We start from the raw sequence: 18,713 nt of genomic DNA, 5'->3' as shown, positions 1-18,713 counted from the left end.
GAGGTTATTTTTTCTTTTATAGCCATAAAAGTTCTATGTATTACCTTTGAATAGATAATCTTTTCCTCTATTTTTCTTTGCCGATCACCTTCTATTTGCTTATTCAACTCTTCAATCCATTTTCTCTGTTGTTCTTGTTTAATGGCACTGAAAGGGTGCTCCCGCATTGCTGCTTCCTAAATGAGTCATCCAAACCATCTGAAGTTCAGTTGCTTTTGTAAATAGTTTGCAGGAATATATACAGGATGGTGTTGTGGCATAGCTGGCTAAGCCACTGCCCGCGGTACCGGCATCCCATGTGGGCACTGGAGCATATCCTGGTTGCTCCTCTTCCGATCCAGCTCTCTGTTTATGGCTTGGGAAAGCAGTGGAAGATGGCCCAAGTCCTTGGGCCCCTGCATCCACGTGAAACTTAGAAGAAGCTTCTGGCTCCAGATAGGCTCTGCTCCAGCTGTTACGGCCATTTGGGGAGTGAACCAGTGGATGAAAAATCTCTCTCTGCCTCTGCCTCTCTGTAACTCTGCCTTTCAAATAAATAAATCAATCTTTAGAAAATCTTGCCAAAGAAATTTATGCAAACTTAAAACCAGGAAAACACTTATCTCCTGGAGGAGCATTAATTTTTTTTTTTTAGATTTATTTGAAAGACAGAGTTAGAGAGAGAGAGACAGATAAGAGACAGAGGTCTTCCATCCATTGGTTCACTTCCCAAATGGCACAACAGCTTGGATTGAGACAGGCCAAAGCTAGAAGTCTGGAATGTCTTGGGGTCTCCCACTTGGTTACAAGGGCCCAAGCATCTGGGCCATCTTTCGCTGCTTTCCCAGGCCATTAGCAGGGAGCTAGATCCGAAGTAGAGCAGCCAGGACCCATACAGGATGCTGGGGCTGCAGGTGGAGACTTAAACAACTATACCACAATGCCAGCCCTGCATTAACTTCCTATTCGCAAAATTGCATGTAAAACATATGCTAGTAAATGGATATATTAAGCTACCAAAGGGAAGAAGAAATGTATCATTTAATTCTCTGCTTAAAACCATCTACAACAATGCAGTTTCAGGGAAAAATACTCAGAGGTGACTCTGCCACTGTCCAGAACAGCCCTATTTGTCATTTCAAGACTCTCAAGTTGAGACACCAACACCTTTCTCACTTGTCACCACCCATTTCCCAGCTAGCACAAAAGGCATACTGGGGGACCAGCACTGTGGCATAGCGGGTGAGGCTGCTGCCTCTAGTGCCGGCTTCCCATATAGGCGGCGGTTTGAGTCTCAGCTGCTCCACTTCTGATCCAGCTCTCTGCTATGGCCTGGGAAAGCAGTAGAAGATGGCCCAAGTCCTTGGGCCCCTGCACCTGCATGGGAGACCCGGAAGAAGCTCCTGGCTCCTGGCTTCAGATCGGCACAGCTCTGGCCATTGCTGGGGAGTGAACCAGTGGATGGAAGACCTCTCTCTCTGCCTCTCCTCTTTCTGTATAACTCTGACTTTTAAGTGAATAAATAAATCTTAAAAAAAAAAAAAAAAAAAAAAGGCATATTGGGCTACAAAAAAACAGGAGAACAGGATCTCTCAAAAAGAAGAGCAAAACAAAGAGCCGAAATCAGGGGGCCGCGCTGTGGCATAGCAGGTTAAAGCCCTGGCCTGAAGCGCCAGCATCCCATATGGATGCTGGTTTGAGACCCAGCTGCTCCACTTCCAATCCAGCTCTCTGCTGTGGCCTGGGAAAGCAGTACAAGATGGCCCAAGTCCTTGGGCCCCCATACCCGCATGAGAGATCGGAAGAAGCTCCTGGCTCCTGGCTTCGGATTAGCACAGCTCCGGCCGTTGCTGCTAAATGGGGAGTAAACCATCAGATGGAAGACCCCCATCTGTCTCTCTCTCTGCCTCTCCTCTCTCTGTGTAACTCTTTCCAATAAATAAATCTTTAAAAAAAAAAAAAAAAGAGCCAAAATCAGTTTCAGAAAATGTCTTTCAAATTTATTTATTTATTTTAAAGAGTTACAGAAAGAAGTAGAGAGAGAGAGAGAGAGAGAGGTACCTTCCATTCACTGGTTCACTCCCTAGATAGTTGCAATGGCCAGGGGTGGAAAAGGAGCTTCATCCAGGTCTCCCACATGACTGGTAGGGGCCCAAACACTTGGGCAATCTTCCACTGCTTTTACCAGGCCATTAACAAGGAGATGGATTGGCAGTGGAGCAGGGCACAGGATGCCAGCAGGCAGAGGTTTTATCAGCTGTCACAATGCTGACTCTTCAAAAATCTTTTTTGAATTTATAAATAAAGGTTTCCATCTGTTGGTTCAAACCCAAACAGCTACCAACAGCCAGGGGTCGGCCAGGCTGAAGCCAGAAGCATGGATCTTCATAGGGGTCTCCCACACTGCAGACAAGGACCCAAGCACTTGGTCCATCTTTTGCTGTCTTTCCAGGTGCATTAGCAGGGAGCTGGATTGGAAGTGGAGTAGCTGTGATTCAATCATTGCTAATAAGGGATGCTGGTGTCACAAGTGGCAGCTTGACCTGCTACACCATAATGCCAGTACTCCTTTCTTAAGCTTTACTTATTTTACTTAGTGTAGGGTTAACTATATTAAGTAAACTGAAAATAGATCTTTGTAAAAATTAAGAGTTGGAATGTGAGAGGAAAGAGGATGAAAGTATCACTATGTTCCTAAATCTGCATATATGAAATATATGAAACTTGCATAACTAAATACAATTTTAAAAAAAGATTTATTTATTTGAAAGGCAGAGTGATAAAGAGATTGAGAGATCTACCCATTGACCCACTCTCCAAGTGGCTGCAATGGCCAGTGCTGGCCCAGGCTGAAGTCAGTTGCCAAGAACTTCCTCCGGGTCTCTCACGTGGGTGGGAGTGGTCCAAGCACCTGGGCCATCTTCTGCTGTCTTCTCAGGTGCATTAACAGGGTACTGGGGGCCGGTGCTGTGGTACAGCAGGTCAACGCCCTGGCCTGAGGCACCGGCGCTGCCAGTTTGAGACCCAGCTGCTTCACTTCCAATCCAGCTCTCTGCTCTGGCCTGGTAAAGCACTGGAAGATGGCCCAAGTCCTTGGGACTCTGTACCCAGAAGAAGTTTCTGGCTTCGGCCATTGTGGCCAATTGGGGAGTGAACCAGCGGATGGAAGACCTCTGTCTCTCTGCCTCTCCTTCTCTCTCTGTGTAATTCTGACTTTCAAATAAATAAATAAATCAAAAAAAAAAAAAAAAAAAAAAAGAGAGAGAGAACTGGATTCGAAGAGGGTGTCACAAGTGGTGCCTTAACCTGCTACATCACATTGCCAGCGCCTTTCATATCTTTTTTTTTTTTTTAAGCTTTATTTATTTATTTGAAAGAGTTACACAGAGAAAGGAGAGACAGAGGTAAGGCGGGAGGGAGGTCGATCAGTCTTCCATCCGATGGTTTACTCCCCAATTGGCCACAACGGCCGGAGCTGCGCCAATCTGAAGCCAGGAGCCAGGAGCTTCTTCTGGGTCTCCCACGTGGGTGCAGGGGCCCAAGTACTTGGGCCATCTTCCACTGCTTTCCCAGGCCACAGCAGAGAGCTGGATTGGAAGTGGAGCAGCCGGGCCTTGAACCAGCATCCATATGGGATGCTGCCGCTTCAGACCAGGGCGTTAACTTGCTGTGCCACAGCATCGGCCCCTCTTTCTTATTTTTTTTAAAATAAGAGTTATTTATTTGAAGGGCAGAATGCAAGAGAGAGACTGACAGACAGACACAGAGAACTATCCACTGGCTCTCTCTCTAAATGGCTGCAATGGCTGCGGCTGGTCCAGACTGATGCCATGAGCCTAGAACTCCATTCAGGTCTCCCACATAGATGGCAGGTGCCCAAGTATCTGGACCACTCTCTACTGACTTACCAGGTATAGCAGCAGGAACCAGGACTGGAAGCAGAGCAGCTGGGACTCAAATTGCTGCCTGCTTATGGGACGCTGATATCACAAGCAAAGGCCTAAGCCCCCATGCTACAATGCCAAGCCCTAGGATTTTGCTATGAGTACTTCACAGGAATATACCCTTCTTTAGTGCTGAATATTTTTACTCTCTATTTTTTCCCCTGTTTATACCCCCTTGAACAAAGAGAAATTTATCTAAGTGTAGTATTGTGGGTAGTTAGGTTAAGTTACCTCAGTGCTTTCCTACACCTGTTTAGCTATTAGTAAATTCTGTCATTTATTCCGAAACTATATATACAGATATATAAAGCTCCTGGTATAGTTCTTGGGGCCTAACAAAGCCTTCAAACAATTCCATTTCCTTTTTCTATTTAAATCTTCTTATCAAGGCAAAGAGACCAACCCTGTTATGATTATGAGCAGACTATATTCTACAGAGTTTAATTTTGGAGGACTGACATAAGGTCCTTCTAGTTCATGCTATGAGGATAGACTGGGAATGGGAAGCTTTGGCCACGATTGGCTCATTTTAGTCAGGATGTTGTACCTATTTTCATCTGAAATAAGATCAGTGCACTGAGAGTGGGTTATAATTTACTCACATTCGAGTCCTAGGAAAGGCTTCATAATCCTCAACACCACTCCCAAGATTCTCAAGTTATATGACAACAAAAGGATTACAAAGGCTCTAGGTATTCCATTTTGATTCTATTGAGGCATGACTTCATATTTTTTTTTAAGCTGTCCTATTAGTGACATAAATCCACAGAAATTCCTGCTGAACTCTGTATTATATGGTAATGTGCTCTTCTTGACTATGTGTGGCATGGGTAGAGATTTCTTTTTATACTATCCTTTAACATGTCAAAAAGATCACATAATATTTTTAAAAGTCAGAAAGCTATAAAGTCAATAAAGTAAAGGACAGATACATGATCCAGATATGATTATGCATACATGTCTTAGGCATTAAAGTAGTTGTTTATTTATCTACTCATTAATAAAATAGTACCAGAAGGAACTACACCAAATTTGTGCACTATACAATAAACACAAGATTTCACAAAAAAATTCTAGAATAAACAAATTCAGCAGTTTCAGGATTAAAAAAAACCAACATACAAAAATCTGCTGTTTCTATATATGAAAAGAACAATTCAGAATAAAATTTTTTTAAAAAATTCCATACGACAGCATCAAGCAGATACTTAGGAACAAATTTATCACAGGAGGTGAAAAACTAACCACAGACCATTTCAGAAAGAAATTTAAGACGCAAATAAATGCAAAGATATCCTGTGTTCATGAACTCAAAGATTTCATATTGTTCAGGTATCAATACACACCCAAAGCAAATTACAGATTCAATGCAGTTCCTATGAAAACATCAATGACACTTTTTGGAGAAATAGAAAACTCCACCCTAAAATTCATATAGAATATCTCAAGACACTCTGAAAGCCAAAACAATATTAAAAAGAAAGCTGAATGACTCACATGTCTTGATATCAAAACTTAATACAAAGCAATGAGAATCAAAACAGTGAGGCACTGGATTACAGCCAGATGTACAGTCTAATGGAATAAACAGATACAAACCCTCATATACTCAAATAATTTTGGTCAACATGCCAAGATTGTTCAAAAGGGGAAAGGATGGTGTTGGGGAAATGGGATATCCACATGCCAAAAAAAAAAGAAAGAAAGAAAGAAATAAAAGGAGCCAGATGCTTACCTAACACTATTTATAACAATTAACTCAGAATGGATCAAAAACCTAAAAACAAGAGATAAGACTAAAAAACTTAGAAGAAAACACAGATTTGGCAATGATTGCTTGAATATAACAACCAAAAGCACAGCCAACAAAAAGACATAATGAACTATAATGGACTTCATCAAATTTCAGCACTTTTGTGCTTTGGAGGACACAATTATTGAGACAGTAAAAAAGCAACTCACAGAATGGGAGAAAATATTTGCAAATTATAAACCTGGTAAACAATTAATATCTAGAATATACAAAGAAAAAAGCTACAACTCAACAACATATAAGATTTTAAAAATGTCCATACAAGGACTTGGATATTTCTACTTAAGAGAAATCAAAACCATAGTGAGCTATATAAATCAAAAATAATAAGAGGGGGCTGGCACCGTGACGTAGTGGGTAAAGGCACTGCCTGCAATGCTGGCATCCCATATGGGTGCCTGTTTGAGTCCTGACTGCTCCACTTCTGATCCAGCTCTCTGCTATGACCTGGGAAAGCAGAAGCTGACCCAAGTCCTTGAACCCCTGCACCCACATGGGAGACTCAGAAGAAGCTCCTAGCTCCTGGTTTTGGATCGGCCCAGCTCTGGCTGTTGCAGCCATTTGGAGAGGGAACCAGAGGCTGGAAGACCTTCCCCTCTCTCTGCCTTTCTGTAACTCTGCCTTTCAAATAAATAAATAAATCTTAAAAAAAAAAAAAAACAAAAAACTGGTGAAGACATGGAGAAATTAGAACCCTTGTATACCACTGGTGGGAACGTACAATAATATCACCTCTGTGGAAAGGCAGTATAACAGATATAAAATTATCAAATTAAAACTGGTAAAAATTTAACATAAAAAGTTAAATATAACCTTTTAAAAAAATATTTGTGTATAATCTGGTAATCCCACTTTTGAATATATCCCCAAAAGCAGATAAATGGAAACTTAAACAGATTATTTGTATGCCAATGTTGGTAGCAACACTATTCATGATAGCCAAATGACCACCAACAGACAAATGGATAAATACATATACATACAATGGAATATTACTCAGCCTCAGAAAATAATGAAATTGACACATCACAGCATGGATAAACCTTGAAGACATTATGTTAAGCAAAACATCCAAGTTAGAAAAGGACAAATATGGGCCGGCGCCGCGGCTCAGTAGGCTCATCCTCCGCTTTACGGCGCCGGCACACCGGGTTCTAGTCCCGGTTGCCCCTCTTCCAGGCCAGCTCTCTGCTGTGGCCAGGGAGTGCAGTGGAGGATGGCCCAAGTGCTTGGGCCCTGTACCCCATGGGAGACCAGGAGAAGCACCTGGCTCCTGCCATCGGATCAGCGCGGTGCGCCGGCAGCAGCGCGTCTACCATGGCGGCCATTGGAGGGTGAACCAACGGCAAAAAGGAAGACCTTTCTCTCTGTCTCTCTCTCTCACTGCCCACTCTGCCTGTCAAAAAAAATAAATAAATAAAAAACAAACAAATAAATAATTAATGACAAATATTGGATGATTCTACTTATGAGATACCTACAGTAGTTAAATTCACAGAGAATAGAATGGTGGTTGCCAGGGATTAAGGAGAGGAAGTAATAGAAGTTATCCTTCCATGGGCACAGTTTTAGTTTTGGTATAATGAAAAAGTTTTGAAGATGAAGAGTGGTGATAATTGTACAACAACATGCATATTCTTAAGGCCAACGAAGTGTACACTAAAAAAAGGTTGAAATGGGAAATTTCACCTTATACATATTTTCACATAATTTTTGAAAAGTGACACTGGGGATGGGGAGGACATTGGCATTGTGGCTCAGCAGGTTAAGACACTGCTTGCAATGACAGTATTCCATAGCAAAGTGCTGCTTCAAGTCCTGGCTATACCATTCATGATCTAGCTTCCCGCTAACGCGTGCCAGGGAAGGCAGTGGAAGATAAGGTTTGGGTATTTGGACCCCAGCCACCCACGTGGGAGACCATGATGGAGTTCCTGGTTCCAGGCTTTGGCCTGGCCTAACCCCATCTATTGTGGCCATTTAGGAAGTGCACCAGTAGATACAAAATCTTTCTCCCTCTTCCTGTCACTCTGGCTTTCAAAAAACAAAACAAAAATTGGCCGGCGCCGGCACACCGGGTTCTAGTCCTGGTTGGGGTGCTGGATTCTGTCCCGGTTGCCCCTCTTCCAGGCCAGCTCTCTGCTGTGGCCAGGGAGTGCAGTGGAGGTGGCCCAAGTGCTTGGGCCCTGCACCCCATGGGAGACCAGGAGAAGCACCTGGCTCCTGGCTTCGGATCGGTGCGGTGCACCGGCTGCGGTGGCCATTGGAGGGTGAACCAACGGCAAAGGAAGACCTTTCTCTCTGTCTCTCTCTCTCTCACTATCCACTCTGCCTGTCAAAAAAAAAAAAAAATTAAAATAAATACAAGATATTAAAAAAAAAAAAGTAGATGGCCGGCGCTGCAGCTCACTTGGCTAATCCTCCACCTGTGGTGCCAGCACCCAGGGTTCTAGTCCCGTTGGGCCGCTGGTTCTATCCCAGTTGCTCTTCTTCCAGTCCAGCTCTCTACTGTGGCCCGGGAAGGCAGTGGAGGATGGCCCAAGTGCTTGGGCCCTGTACCCGCATGGGAGACCAGCAGGAAGCACCTGGCTCCTGGCTTCAGATCAGCATGCCGGCTGTAGCGGCCATTTGGGGAGTGAGCCAACGGAAAGGAAGACCTTTCTCTCTGTCTCTCTCTCTCTAACTCTGCCTGTCAAAAAAAAAAAAAAAAAAAAAAAAGTACATATGGGAAGAACTTTTTGTTGATAAAATGCAGAACTGCAGTCTGGATGTAGCAGAAAGAAGCTATCAGGATGACAACCTCACTTTCCACTCCATGTTACAGAAGATATTAAAATACACTGCCTCTACTTAAAAGAGGGTTCCAGGGAAGGCTAGTCAACACGGAAAGCTAAGTTTTCATTAAGGTGAGCTATTATCCAAAAGACTGAAAGCGTAATTAAATTTAGAAATATAAAAGTGTTTTACACTGTACATTGTAGAAGAATGTTTGGGTTGAACAATACAGGGATAACAATACAATTCTGGGGAGTTCAACTAGGGAAGGGAAAGTGAGATTGAGAATCAAGAATTTGGAGCCTTAGGGCTCCAAATGGATGTGCTTCATTAATTTTAAGGAGAGCAAATTTTCACTAAGCATTTGTTTATGGCAATCACTATTCTAAGCACTTTACATGCATTACATCATGTTTTAACAGGACGCTTTGGCTATTGCTGGCAACCAAACTCCCCCCGCCTCCCAATTACATGATGAGGGTAACAATATTCAAACAATATAAACAGCTGCCATGGCTGGGATTTCTGAAACCAGCTGTTACTAGGTATTTGAGAAAGGGGCTTTTTGTTAGACAAGTATTTTTCCCTCAATAGCACTTCTGGAATATCTTACCACACTAATGCAAAATATATTAAAACTGTATTTAAACAATAAAAGAAGGTAATCAAACTCTTTAATTCTTGGTTACCCAGTCCTAGATCTAGTGTCTTTTCCTTTTTAATCTTGCTCTCAATACTACCTCTACTTTCACTTCTGACTTCAAAATAACTTTACTCAATTGTTCTGGGTTTTATAGAGAAATTAGAATTAGAATAATTAGAAATTAGAAATTAGAATATCTTTAAAAAGATATTCTAAATATTTAAAAACCTGCAGTTTTTAATGGCTGTTATTTGCATTAAAAATGGTATGGACTATCTCCTCAAAATAAATGATTTTTTTTTTTTTTTTTGACAGGCAGAGTGGATAGTGAGAGAGAGAGACAGAGAGAAAGGTCTTCCTTTGCCGTTGGTTCACCCTCCAATGGCCGCTACAGCCAGCGCATCTCGCTGATCCGAAGCCAGGAGCCAGGTTCTTTTCCTGGTCTCCCATGTGGGTGCAGGGCCCAAGGACTTGGGCCATCTTCCACTGCCTTCCCGGGCCATAGCAGAGAGCTGGCCTGGAAGAGGGGCAACCGGGACAGAATCCGGCGCCCCAACCGGGACTAGAACCCGGTGTGCTGGCGCCGCAAGGCGGAGGATTAGCCTGTTAAGCTACGGCGCCAGGCAAAATAAATGATTTTTAAAAACCTTATAATTTAACCAATAATGCTAACATTTTAACCTAAAATTTGGTAACTGATAGTACTAAATATTTTTAGCATTACCTTCTTTGATCCAAATATTGAGAAGTTAGTAAGTCAGCAACAGATTTCACAAATGTTATGAAAAGTTAGAGTTAGTTGTAGTTTTTGGTGGTACAGATTGAGTGTACCTTTAAGAAATGCCTGGAACTCAAAATTTCACATTTCAGCTATTTTCAGATTCTGAAACATCTGTACATACATAAAATATCCTGGGCACCGGGCCCAAGTCTAAACACACAAAATAGATTTTAAAAAATTTATTATTTATTTGAAAGGCAGAGTGATGGACATCCTCCAGCTGCTAGTTCATTCTCCAAATGCCTGCAACAGAAAGGACTGTCCAGGCTACACAGAAGCCAGGAACTCAACTCCAATGTGGGTGGCTGGGACTCAAGCACTTGTGCTATCATCTACAACCTACCCAGGGTGGGTATTGGCAGGAAGCTGGATCGAAAGTGAAGCTGGGGGACCGATGTTGTGGCGAGCAGGTAAAGCCACTTGTCTGCAGTGCTGACATGCCATTTGAGTCCCAGCTGTTCACTTCCAATCCAGCTCTCTGCAATGGCCTGGGAGAGAAGTGGAACATGGCCCAGATCCTTGGGTCCCTGCACCCGTATGGGAGACCCAGAAGCAGCTCCTGGCTTTGGATCGGCACAGCACCGGCCGTTGTGGCCAACTAGGGGAGTGAACCAGAGGATGGAAGACCTCTCTCTCTCTGCCTCTCCTTCTCTTTCTGTGTAACTCTAACTTTCAAATAAAATAAATAAATCTTAAAAAAAAAAAAAGTGAAGCTGGGATTCCAGCTAGGCATTCCAACAAGGGATGTGAGAATCCCAGAGTCTTAATCAATGCACCAGATGCCCACCTCTGAAGGTTATTTTATACGGTATTTTTTTATTGTGTCTGCAGTTTGCATTCTGCCACACGAAGTCAGATGTGGCTTGATGTCAGTGCTCAAAAAGTTTTAGATTTTGGAGCACTATGGATTAGTTATGCCCAACCAGTATCTGCATACATCAACTTTTTTTTAAAGACTTACTTATTTTAAGTCAGAGTTACAGAGACAAAGGGAGGAGAGAGAAGGAGGGAGGGGTAGGGGTAAGGGTAGGGATAGAGGGAGGGAGGGAGACTGATTGATTGACTGCATCAGCTGGTTCACTGCAACAGCCAGGTTGGGTCAGAACAAAGTAAGGAGCCACAAAGTTTCCTCCAGGTTCTCTCACGTGAGTGGCATGGGCCCAAGCACTTGGGCCATTTTCTGATGCTTTCCCATGCCATTAGCAGGGATCTAGATTGGAAGTGGAGCAGCTGGACCCAAACCATCACTCACATGGGATGCAGCTTTGCAGGCAGCACCCTTCCCCACATACATCAACTTCTGAACTTTGCACACCTACAGTTATCATCCACAAAGAGGTTTTTCCAAAATGATTTCTCTCAGTCCTAATTTATAGCCTTTTAACAAAGTGCTTTTGGGACAGTGGAAAAATGCAATTCAGATTTAATTCTTCTGTTAATGTTAAATTATCAATAGACAAATTAATACAGGCCAGTCAATCCTACATGGGACAGAGTAGACAACCATTCAAACAATGTAACTTGGAGAGGTTCTAAAAATAATCTAGCTAATCAGGCCACATTGCTGAAAATTTCTAAGCTCAGAATCATTCCTTGAAGTTTCATGTAGTATTTCCAGAATATATTTGGTTCACAAGGAGAAAAGGATTACTTATGTAAAAAAGTAGTTAACAGCTTTTTTTTTTTTTTTTTAATTTAAGGAACAAAACACACTCAGGAAAACTTAAGTGGTAATTAAACAAAAAAAAGGACTTAGATTCACTCCTACAGGGAAAAAGAGATTATACAAAAGTCAAATACTTAAGAGTTTAAATGTTCTAACTGCTGATATTTAGAACTTACCTCTAAAATTTGACTAGCTCTAAGTAGTGAGTGCTCATCGGCTTCAACCACTGTAACCTGATTAGGAGATGGTGACATAATGATTGAAGAGCTAGCAGAAACCTGAAAGCAAACAGAAAAACAACACATTTTATCTGAAATTGAACACAGATAAAAATTTACAGATCACAAAACTACTACTTGAGGGACACCTGCTACATACTTATGATACATGAACTTATGTTTGATTTGATAATCTTGTGTATAACACCTGGTTAGTGGTAGAATTTTGTGCTCCTTTGAAAAACTGCACAGATCCTTTGTAGCAGAGGCCTTAAAAGAAGCTGCCTGGGGCTTCTATACTCACCTACTAACAGAGCAAGACAACTTACAGAATGCAAACAGACTAGTTGAGACCATAATTAAATACAAAACAACAGTTTTAAAATGCCATATGAAAATAAGACTTAAAAATTTTATAATATGAACACTGCTTAGCACTTTAAAAACTGTAATTAAGAATTCTGTGTTCCATAAATGCTTGTTTTTGATATTCTTACCCTGGATCTGTCAAAATCTTGAAGTTTTTCCCACAGTATTTTATCACTATCAGATTTTTTCCAAGAATTATTCCATTTTTCAGAAACTTCTTTTTCTTTCTTCTTTAAAGCAACCTGTTCATCTGTAAATAATGTCCTTTTTTTAAAAAATGTACAAAAACTGTAAAAAAAGAATCATGTAAACAAATCATGACCTTCTTAGAGTGCAGATTCTAACACAGATCTAATAAAAATTGTTTAACAGGGAGATTTACTCATAAGGTAGAGAGGAATTTTGGGGGATATGGAATAAAATATTTAACAGGAACGAAACTTAAGAATGGCACAAAAGGATGTGAAAATGTTTGCTTTATCATAACTATCAATAAGGAGCAATTTTATCAAAATAACTTGTTAAATATTCAAAGGTCCTACTTTGATGTAATATTCATTTATTACAATGAGAATGAAAAGGTAGAACACTCTGAAGTCAGAGAAACCGGCCATCAAGTTTAACCACATTCCAGCTAAATGACTGTGGACAAATTACTGTTTACCGCTCTAAAACTTGGTTTCTTCTGTAAAATGTGTTTAATAATGGTGCCTATTTCAGTATAGGGTCTGACACAAAGTAAATTTTCAATAAATGTCATCATTATTTCTCATAACAGCTGCAAATTAAACAAAATCCTGTGTCTAACACATAGCTATAGTCAAAACTAAACCCCACTATTAATAGTTCTTTAAATATAAAATTCAGAGATGTTGAAATCTAAATTCCAAGAAAATTTATGAAAATATGCTTTGCTAAAAAATATGCAAGCTTTTAAAAAAATTTATATGACAGGCAAAGAGAATAAGCAAGCAAGTTCCCAATCTCTGCTTCACTCCCCAAATGGCTGCCACAGTCGCTGGGACTGGGCCAGGTCAGGTCAAAGATGGGAGATGAGAACTCAATTTATGTCTTTCTTAGTGGATATCAGGAACCCAATCACACTTGAGCCATCACTGTTGCCTCTCAGAGACTGCATTAGCAGGAAGCTACAGTCGGGAAAGAACCAGGTATAGAGCCCACTTACTCTGATAAGAGAAGTGAGTGTCTTAACTGCTAGGCCAAATGCCTACTCCAGTATGTTGTGTATTTTTATATTTTTAAAGGTTTATTTATTTCATTTGAAAAATAAAATTAGAGAGGGAGAGAGATGGAGAGAGAGAGAGAAATCTTTCATCCACTGGTTCACTCCCCAAATAGCTGCCAACAGCTGGAGCTGGGCTGATCTGAAGCCAGGAGCCAGGAGCTTCTCCTGGGTCTCCTGTGGGTGTGCAGGGGCCCAAGTACTTGGGCCATCCTCCGCTGCTTTCCCAGACATGTTAGCAGGGAGCTGGACTGAAGTGGAGCAGCAGGGATTTGACCACGGGCCCATATGGAATTCTGGCACTGCAGGTGGCAGCTTTACCTGCTACACCACGGTGCCAGCCCCAAATTGTTTTTATTAAGACAATTAAAGAATAAAACATCTCAGTTTTTCCAACAAATTCCACTTTATTTTAGAAATTTGGTATCGAAAGTTAAATTTACACTGAAAAAAATATATGAAGCCAGAATTGTGATATAAACACATATCAGATCTCCAAACCCTGTGATATTATCATAAATTTAATTCTTCATTCTTTTACCATGACCAAAGCCAGTATCATTCATTCCTTATTTCTGCTGCTAATTTCTTTTTCTAAATTACATAATCCAAAAAGTTTAGTGACTGCCTTATATGACTTCCTGTTTGATTGGGGGATAGTCTATGCTCAGGCCTTTTGTAGCCATTACTGAGAAGTACAAGTGTTAAGTCATACATTTACCAAAATAAGATGTAATGGATGTGGGCCAATGTTGTGGCACAGGGAGTTAAGCTGCCACTTATAATGCTGGCATCCTACATCAGAGTGCTAGTTCAAGTGCTGCTCTGCCTCCAGGGCAGATCCAATGCAGGTAATGTGCCTGGGAAAGCAGCAGCAGATGATCCAAGTACCTGGGCCCTGGCCACCCAACTGAGAGACTCAGAAGGAGTTGCAAGCTCCTGGCTTCAGCCTGGCCCATCCCTGGCCATTGCAGCCACTGGGGAAATAAACCAGAGGACAGCTCTTTATTTCCACCTCCCACCTCTCTCTCATACTCTATCTTTCAAATAAATAAATCTTGGGGTGGGAGAAGTAATGGGTATTTTCTTGGTTATTAACAAAATTTCAAGACTCTAACAGAAATTACAAACTTTTCTGTTATAAGGTCTCCAAGCTGACAGAAAGCAGTGGGTTTGTTTCTATCTACAATTATCAACTAGTATCATTAATGACAGTATATTCATTGGTTAGATGATTATTCTTGATTAGAATGTTGTATTTCAGGGCCAGTGCTATAAAGCCGCTGCCTGCAGTGCCGGCAACCCATATGGGCGCCGGTTCAAGTTCTGGCTGCTTCACTTCCGATCCAGCTCTCTGTTATGGTCTGGGAAAGCAATAGAAGATGGCCCAAGTCCTTGGGCTCCTGCATCCCTGTGGGAGACCTGGAAGAAGCTCCTGGCTCCTGGCTTCAGATCAGTCCAGCCCTAGATGTTGCGGCCAACTGGGGAGTGAACCAGCAGAAGGAAGACCTCTCTGCCTCTCCTCTCCTCTAACTCCGACTTTCAAATAAATACATCTTAAAAAAAAAAAAAAAAACTTTTATTTTTAAAAAATAGATCAATGAATTTTTAATAACCAAATTAAATTCATGATTTCTGCAATAAAAATATGAAAAAGCGTTCTCTGAAAATAAGAAAAATTTAGGAATCTTTGAGCAACAGAGGCTCCAGAATACCAGACACATTAATGCTTTTTGATGTACATCACAGAGTACCAAATAAAAAGACACAACCTAAAGCAATGTGGAAGCACAAAGTTTCTAAGAAACTTGAGTAGATCTACTCTAGTCAAATGTTAGAGGACTTTTGAAAATAATCATACTAAAAGACATACTTCTTCCTCTCTCTATATATATATTCTGCAAACGAACAAAACTGTAAGAAAATATATAAAAATTACCCACCCAGCTCTTTCTTCCACTGGGCCTTTTTTGCCTCCAGCAAACTTTTATAGCGTTCCCTTTCCCCCAGAGTACTGAATATGTCAGCTGGTTTCCATTCATTCTCTCTAAGGTAAAACACCAAAAATATAAGAAATCTTATACATTTCAACTGATTCCATAAATATTAATAAAATTTAAATAGCTCTAAATCTTTAGAGTAAATACTTCACAAGCAAATAAATCAAAGCAAAATATATTCCCAAGATGATCCCACAGTAGCAGGTAAGAGTCACATACATGTCAGTTTTCTGCTCAGACTGAACAGATGCCTCCTGATTTTTATATAAGACAGATTTATTTTCATCTGGGACAAGTGACACAGCCTCAGATTTTTGAAGTAATCCTATAATGTTCTCATCCTTTGGCTGATTAGGAATATTGCTTAAATTCAGACCACACTGGCCTAGGAGGTAAAGTACAAGTTTTAAAATTATTGTTAAATTATATCAATTACAAAAACTTACTACGGTATATTGCTATCCAGCTTTAAAGTCTTATACATTACTTAATTTCCACAATAATCCTAGAGGTGAGTTTCTGTCAAGAACCTGTGGCCTAGAGATGAAAGAGCTTGCTCATGATAGCCATACAACTTCTTATATCAAATAGGGACAAGTTAACAACAGAAAAGTAAACCTCCAATTATTCTTGACATAATTTTACAAATAACACAAATCATAACCTAAAGGGAAACGCAAATAGCTTAGTAACAAAAGTCATTAACTGAACTTATTTTTCTCATATAGCCAAGAAATCAGTGGAAAACTTTTTTATGAACTGTTTTCTCCATGTCCCAGCTACCATATCTAAACCAAATGTCTCCTACAGGGCACATATATTGGCTTAAAAACTGTTCTAATTCCTCCTGATTATACTAGATCTCCTAATGAAGAGAAAGCATACCTAATATGTAGTTCATTGCATGATTAGGCAAATGCTGCTTTTAAACTTTGTTGATATTATTTCTCATTATAACTTGTAAGCTGCTCTTTGTTCTCTGAACCAGAACTCTAGCCTCAAAGATAAATTCAGCTTTGTCATTTTACCAAGAATAATCTGGACCAAAAGAGGACAGATGACTCCATCTTGAGCGCCTTGAGCTAACTAGTCCCCATCCCAATTGTGAGGCATCTCCATGGGACATGTCAAGTTCAATTTTTAAACTTATTTCACTATTGTACAATAAAACTTTAATACTTCTATTATCTTCATATTCACAGTTCCTTAGTTCAAAGCTGAAACGAGAAGCCATAATACAATGCCCTAACTTGTGAAACACAAAACACGTAACATTTACGCTCCACTACTCTTTATGTTTTCCCAAGAACTGCTAATTCCTAGCACGAATGGAGGGACAGGAAGAGCAAATGCAGGGAGCAGGCAAACAATGCTTTACAGCAATTCTAGTCAAATCTTCATACTGTAGTGCCCTTATCTTTAAAAACCACTATACACACACACACACAATTATATTAAATATAAGTAAAGCCTCCTAAGTAGAATGATTTTTATACTAACATCTTTTCTAGAATTCACAGAAATTGATTTTCTTAAGGCTATGGTACATAATAATAATAATCTGACCACTGACCTTAAAACAGAGTATATTATAACCATAAAAGTAATCCTGCATATTAGAGGATAATTATCTTAAAGATGCACAATTACATAAAATCCAATGAACCTGAAATTCTAAAACACATACTAAGAAAACAAATATACATTTAAACTTCAGAAAAACCTTACTTGTTTCTTCCTCTTTTCCATTCTCAGTCAGGGAAATAGGCCTATTTCCTTGGTTAACAGACATCAAAATCTGCTGTAGTTGGTCTTGTGTCAGACACACCAAACTGCTCTTCATGTTGTCAGCTGTGATGGGCTTTTTGCAAGCCTGCTGTTTAGCCACTGGAGATGTATTTACAGAGTTTCTAGTTCTCTGTGTTTTAGGGGTTGCAGGTGAAAACTCTTTCTGGATATGAAGACAGTCTTTATCTAAATATGGCTTACATAAATCCTTAGCAAGTGAAAAAGTCATTCTACTTTTTTCACCTTTTGTCTGTAAAGTTTCTGAGCCAATAGCTTTTTTTTGCAAAAGTTCTTTACTCCTGATACAAGTGTTTTGTGTTGATTTTAGAATGTGTCCAGTTTGTTTTGCTCTTAAAGCACATTTTGCAATCTTGGTCTTATTTCCCATCTGTTAAAACACCAGAAGCATATACTTTATAACAGTCCACAAAAAATCATGAATATCTGTGATAAATCTGTCCTGTAAACTTTTTTCCATGTTGCTACCTAGATATTACAGCCATAAGAAATTAATGCTTAACCTTTGCATATCTTGAAAGCTTCATCAACAAACAGAAATTATTTTACTTAAGGATAACAAGGAACACAGAAGAATTTTCATTCCTGTCACTACAAGCCATTTATTCCATTTCAGCTCTGTATCTCATTCCATTATCTCTTTATACACATCTGGAGTCCTACAAGTTACCAGAGCCCTTATTCCTTGAATATCTTATACTGTGGACCACTCTCAGACATGACTCCTGTCTTAATTCTTGATGCTTTGCCATCCATATACTGATAGATCATTCTTCCAAAACCCTGTCTTCTCATTTCCTCCAACTCTGCTCCAGTACTGTTGGCTTCCATGTTATCTTCACTACTAATTCCCAGAGTGACATCTCATACTGACCTTTTAACTACCATAAATGCAACCTCTCCATAAACTCAGTTGCAAGTACTGGATAACGAACACTTTACATTTTTTTCAACTTGCTTCCTCTCATTTCCCAATTCCAACACTCTGCTGGAATCTATAATCTTTCAATCCTACGGCTACTCTCTTGCTCTCATTTCCCTTAACAATATTAAAATTCCACAGTCAACCAAAATCATTGTTCATGTGTATTTGGCAAATTCCAACTCTGGTAAAATAGCTTTACCTACTCTGAGTGCATCCACAAAGGGAAAAAAACCATAGCCATGTGAACTCATTTCACCTTAAACTTATAACCAACATCACTAAACAGGAACCTAAGGTTATCTTGTAGACATACATTTTCCAGTTCATTTACTGTCACTTTTTAAGTTACTATTTCAATCTTTTTCTTTTTACCCAAGTCTCTAACATTTTCTCTCCCAATCTTATTCTCAGATCTTAATATTTCACTGAAAATCTTTGAGAAAAGCTTTCAGAACTTCAAGATTCCACCTCCAAACCTATACAGCATCTGCCTCAAACTTCTTGCCTTCCCATTATTTGCACACATTCCCACAATCCTCCCTTTCTGAAGG

At 40.1% G+C, this 18,713-nt stretch overlaps 1 protein-coding gene across 5 annotated transcripts in view; it reads right to left on the bottom strand.

The window, feature by feature from the left end:
- The window catches only part of CCDC66 (coiled-coil domain containing 66), a 43,844-nt gene that overhangs the window by 15,423 nt on the left and 9,708 nt on the right, over positions 1-18,713 (bottom strand). For 4 of the 5 annotated variants that reach the window (XM_062201112.1, XM_062201115.1, XM_062201114.1 and 1 more), the window contains 6 exons: positions 17,160-17,607; positions 15,651-15,816; positions 15,375-15,478; positions 12,317-12,438; positions 11,778-11,879; positions 45-176 (listed from right to left, as the gene is read on the bottom strand). In XM_062201112.1, the coding sequence (XP_062057096.1) occupies positions 45-176; positions 11,778-11,879; positions 12,317-12,438; positions 15,375-15,478; positions 15,651-15,816; positions 17,160-17,607 (1,074 nt within the window). The remainder of the gene's footprint in view (positions 1-44; positions 177-11,777; positions 11,880-12,316; positions 12,439-15,374; positions 15,479-15,650; positions 15,817-17,159; positions 17,608-18,713) is intronic. The other variant, XM_062201116.1, reaches the window with a different exon arrangement.

The sequence above is a fragment of the Lepus europaeus genome, chromosome 9 (assembly GCF_033115175.1).
Source record: "Lepus europaeus isolate LE1 chromosome 9, mLepTim1.pri, whole genome shotgun sequence".
Classification (NCBI taxonomy): Eukaryota; Metazoa; Chordata; class Mammalia; order Lagomorpha; family Leporidae; genus Lepus; species Lepus europaeus.
This window is presented reverse-complemented; position numbering and strand designations above follow the sequence as displayed.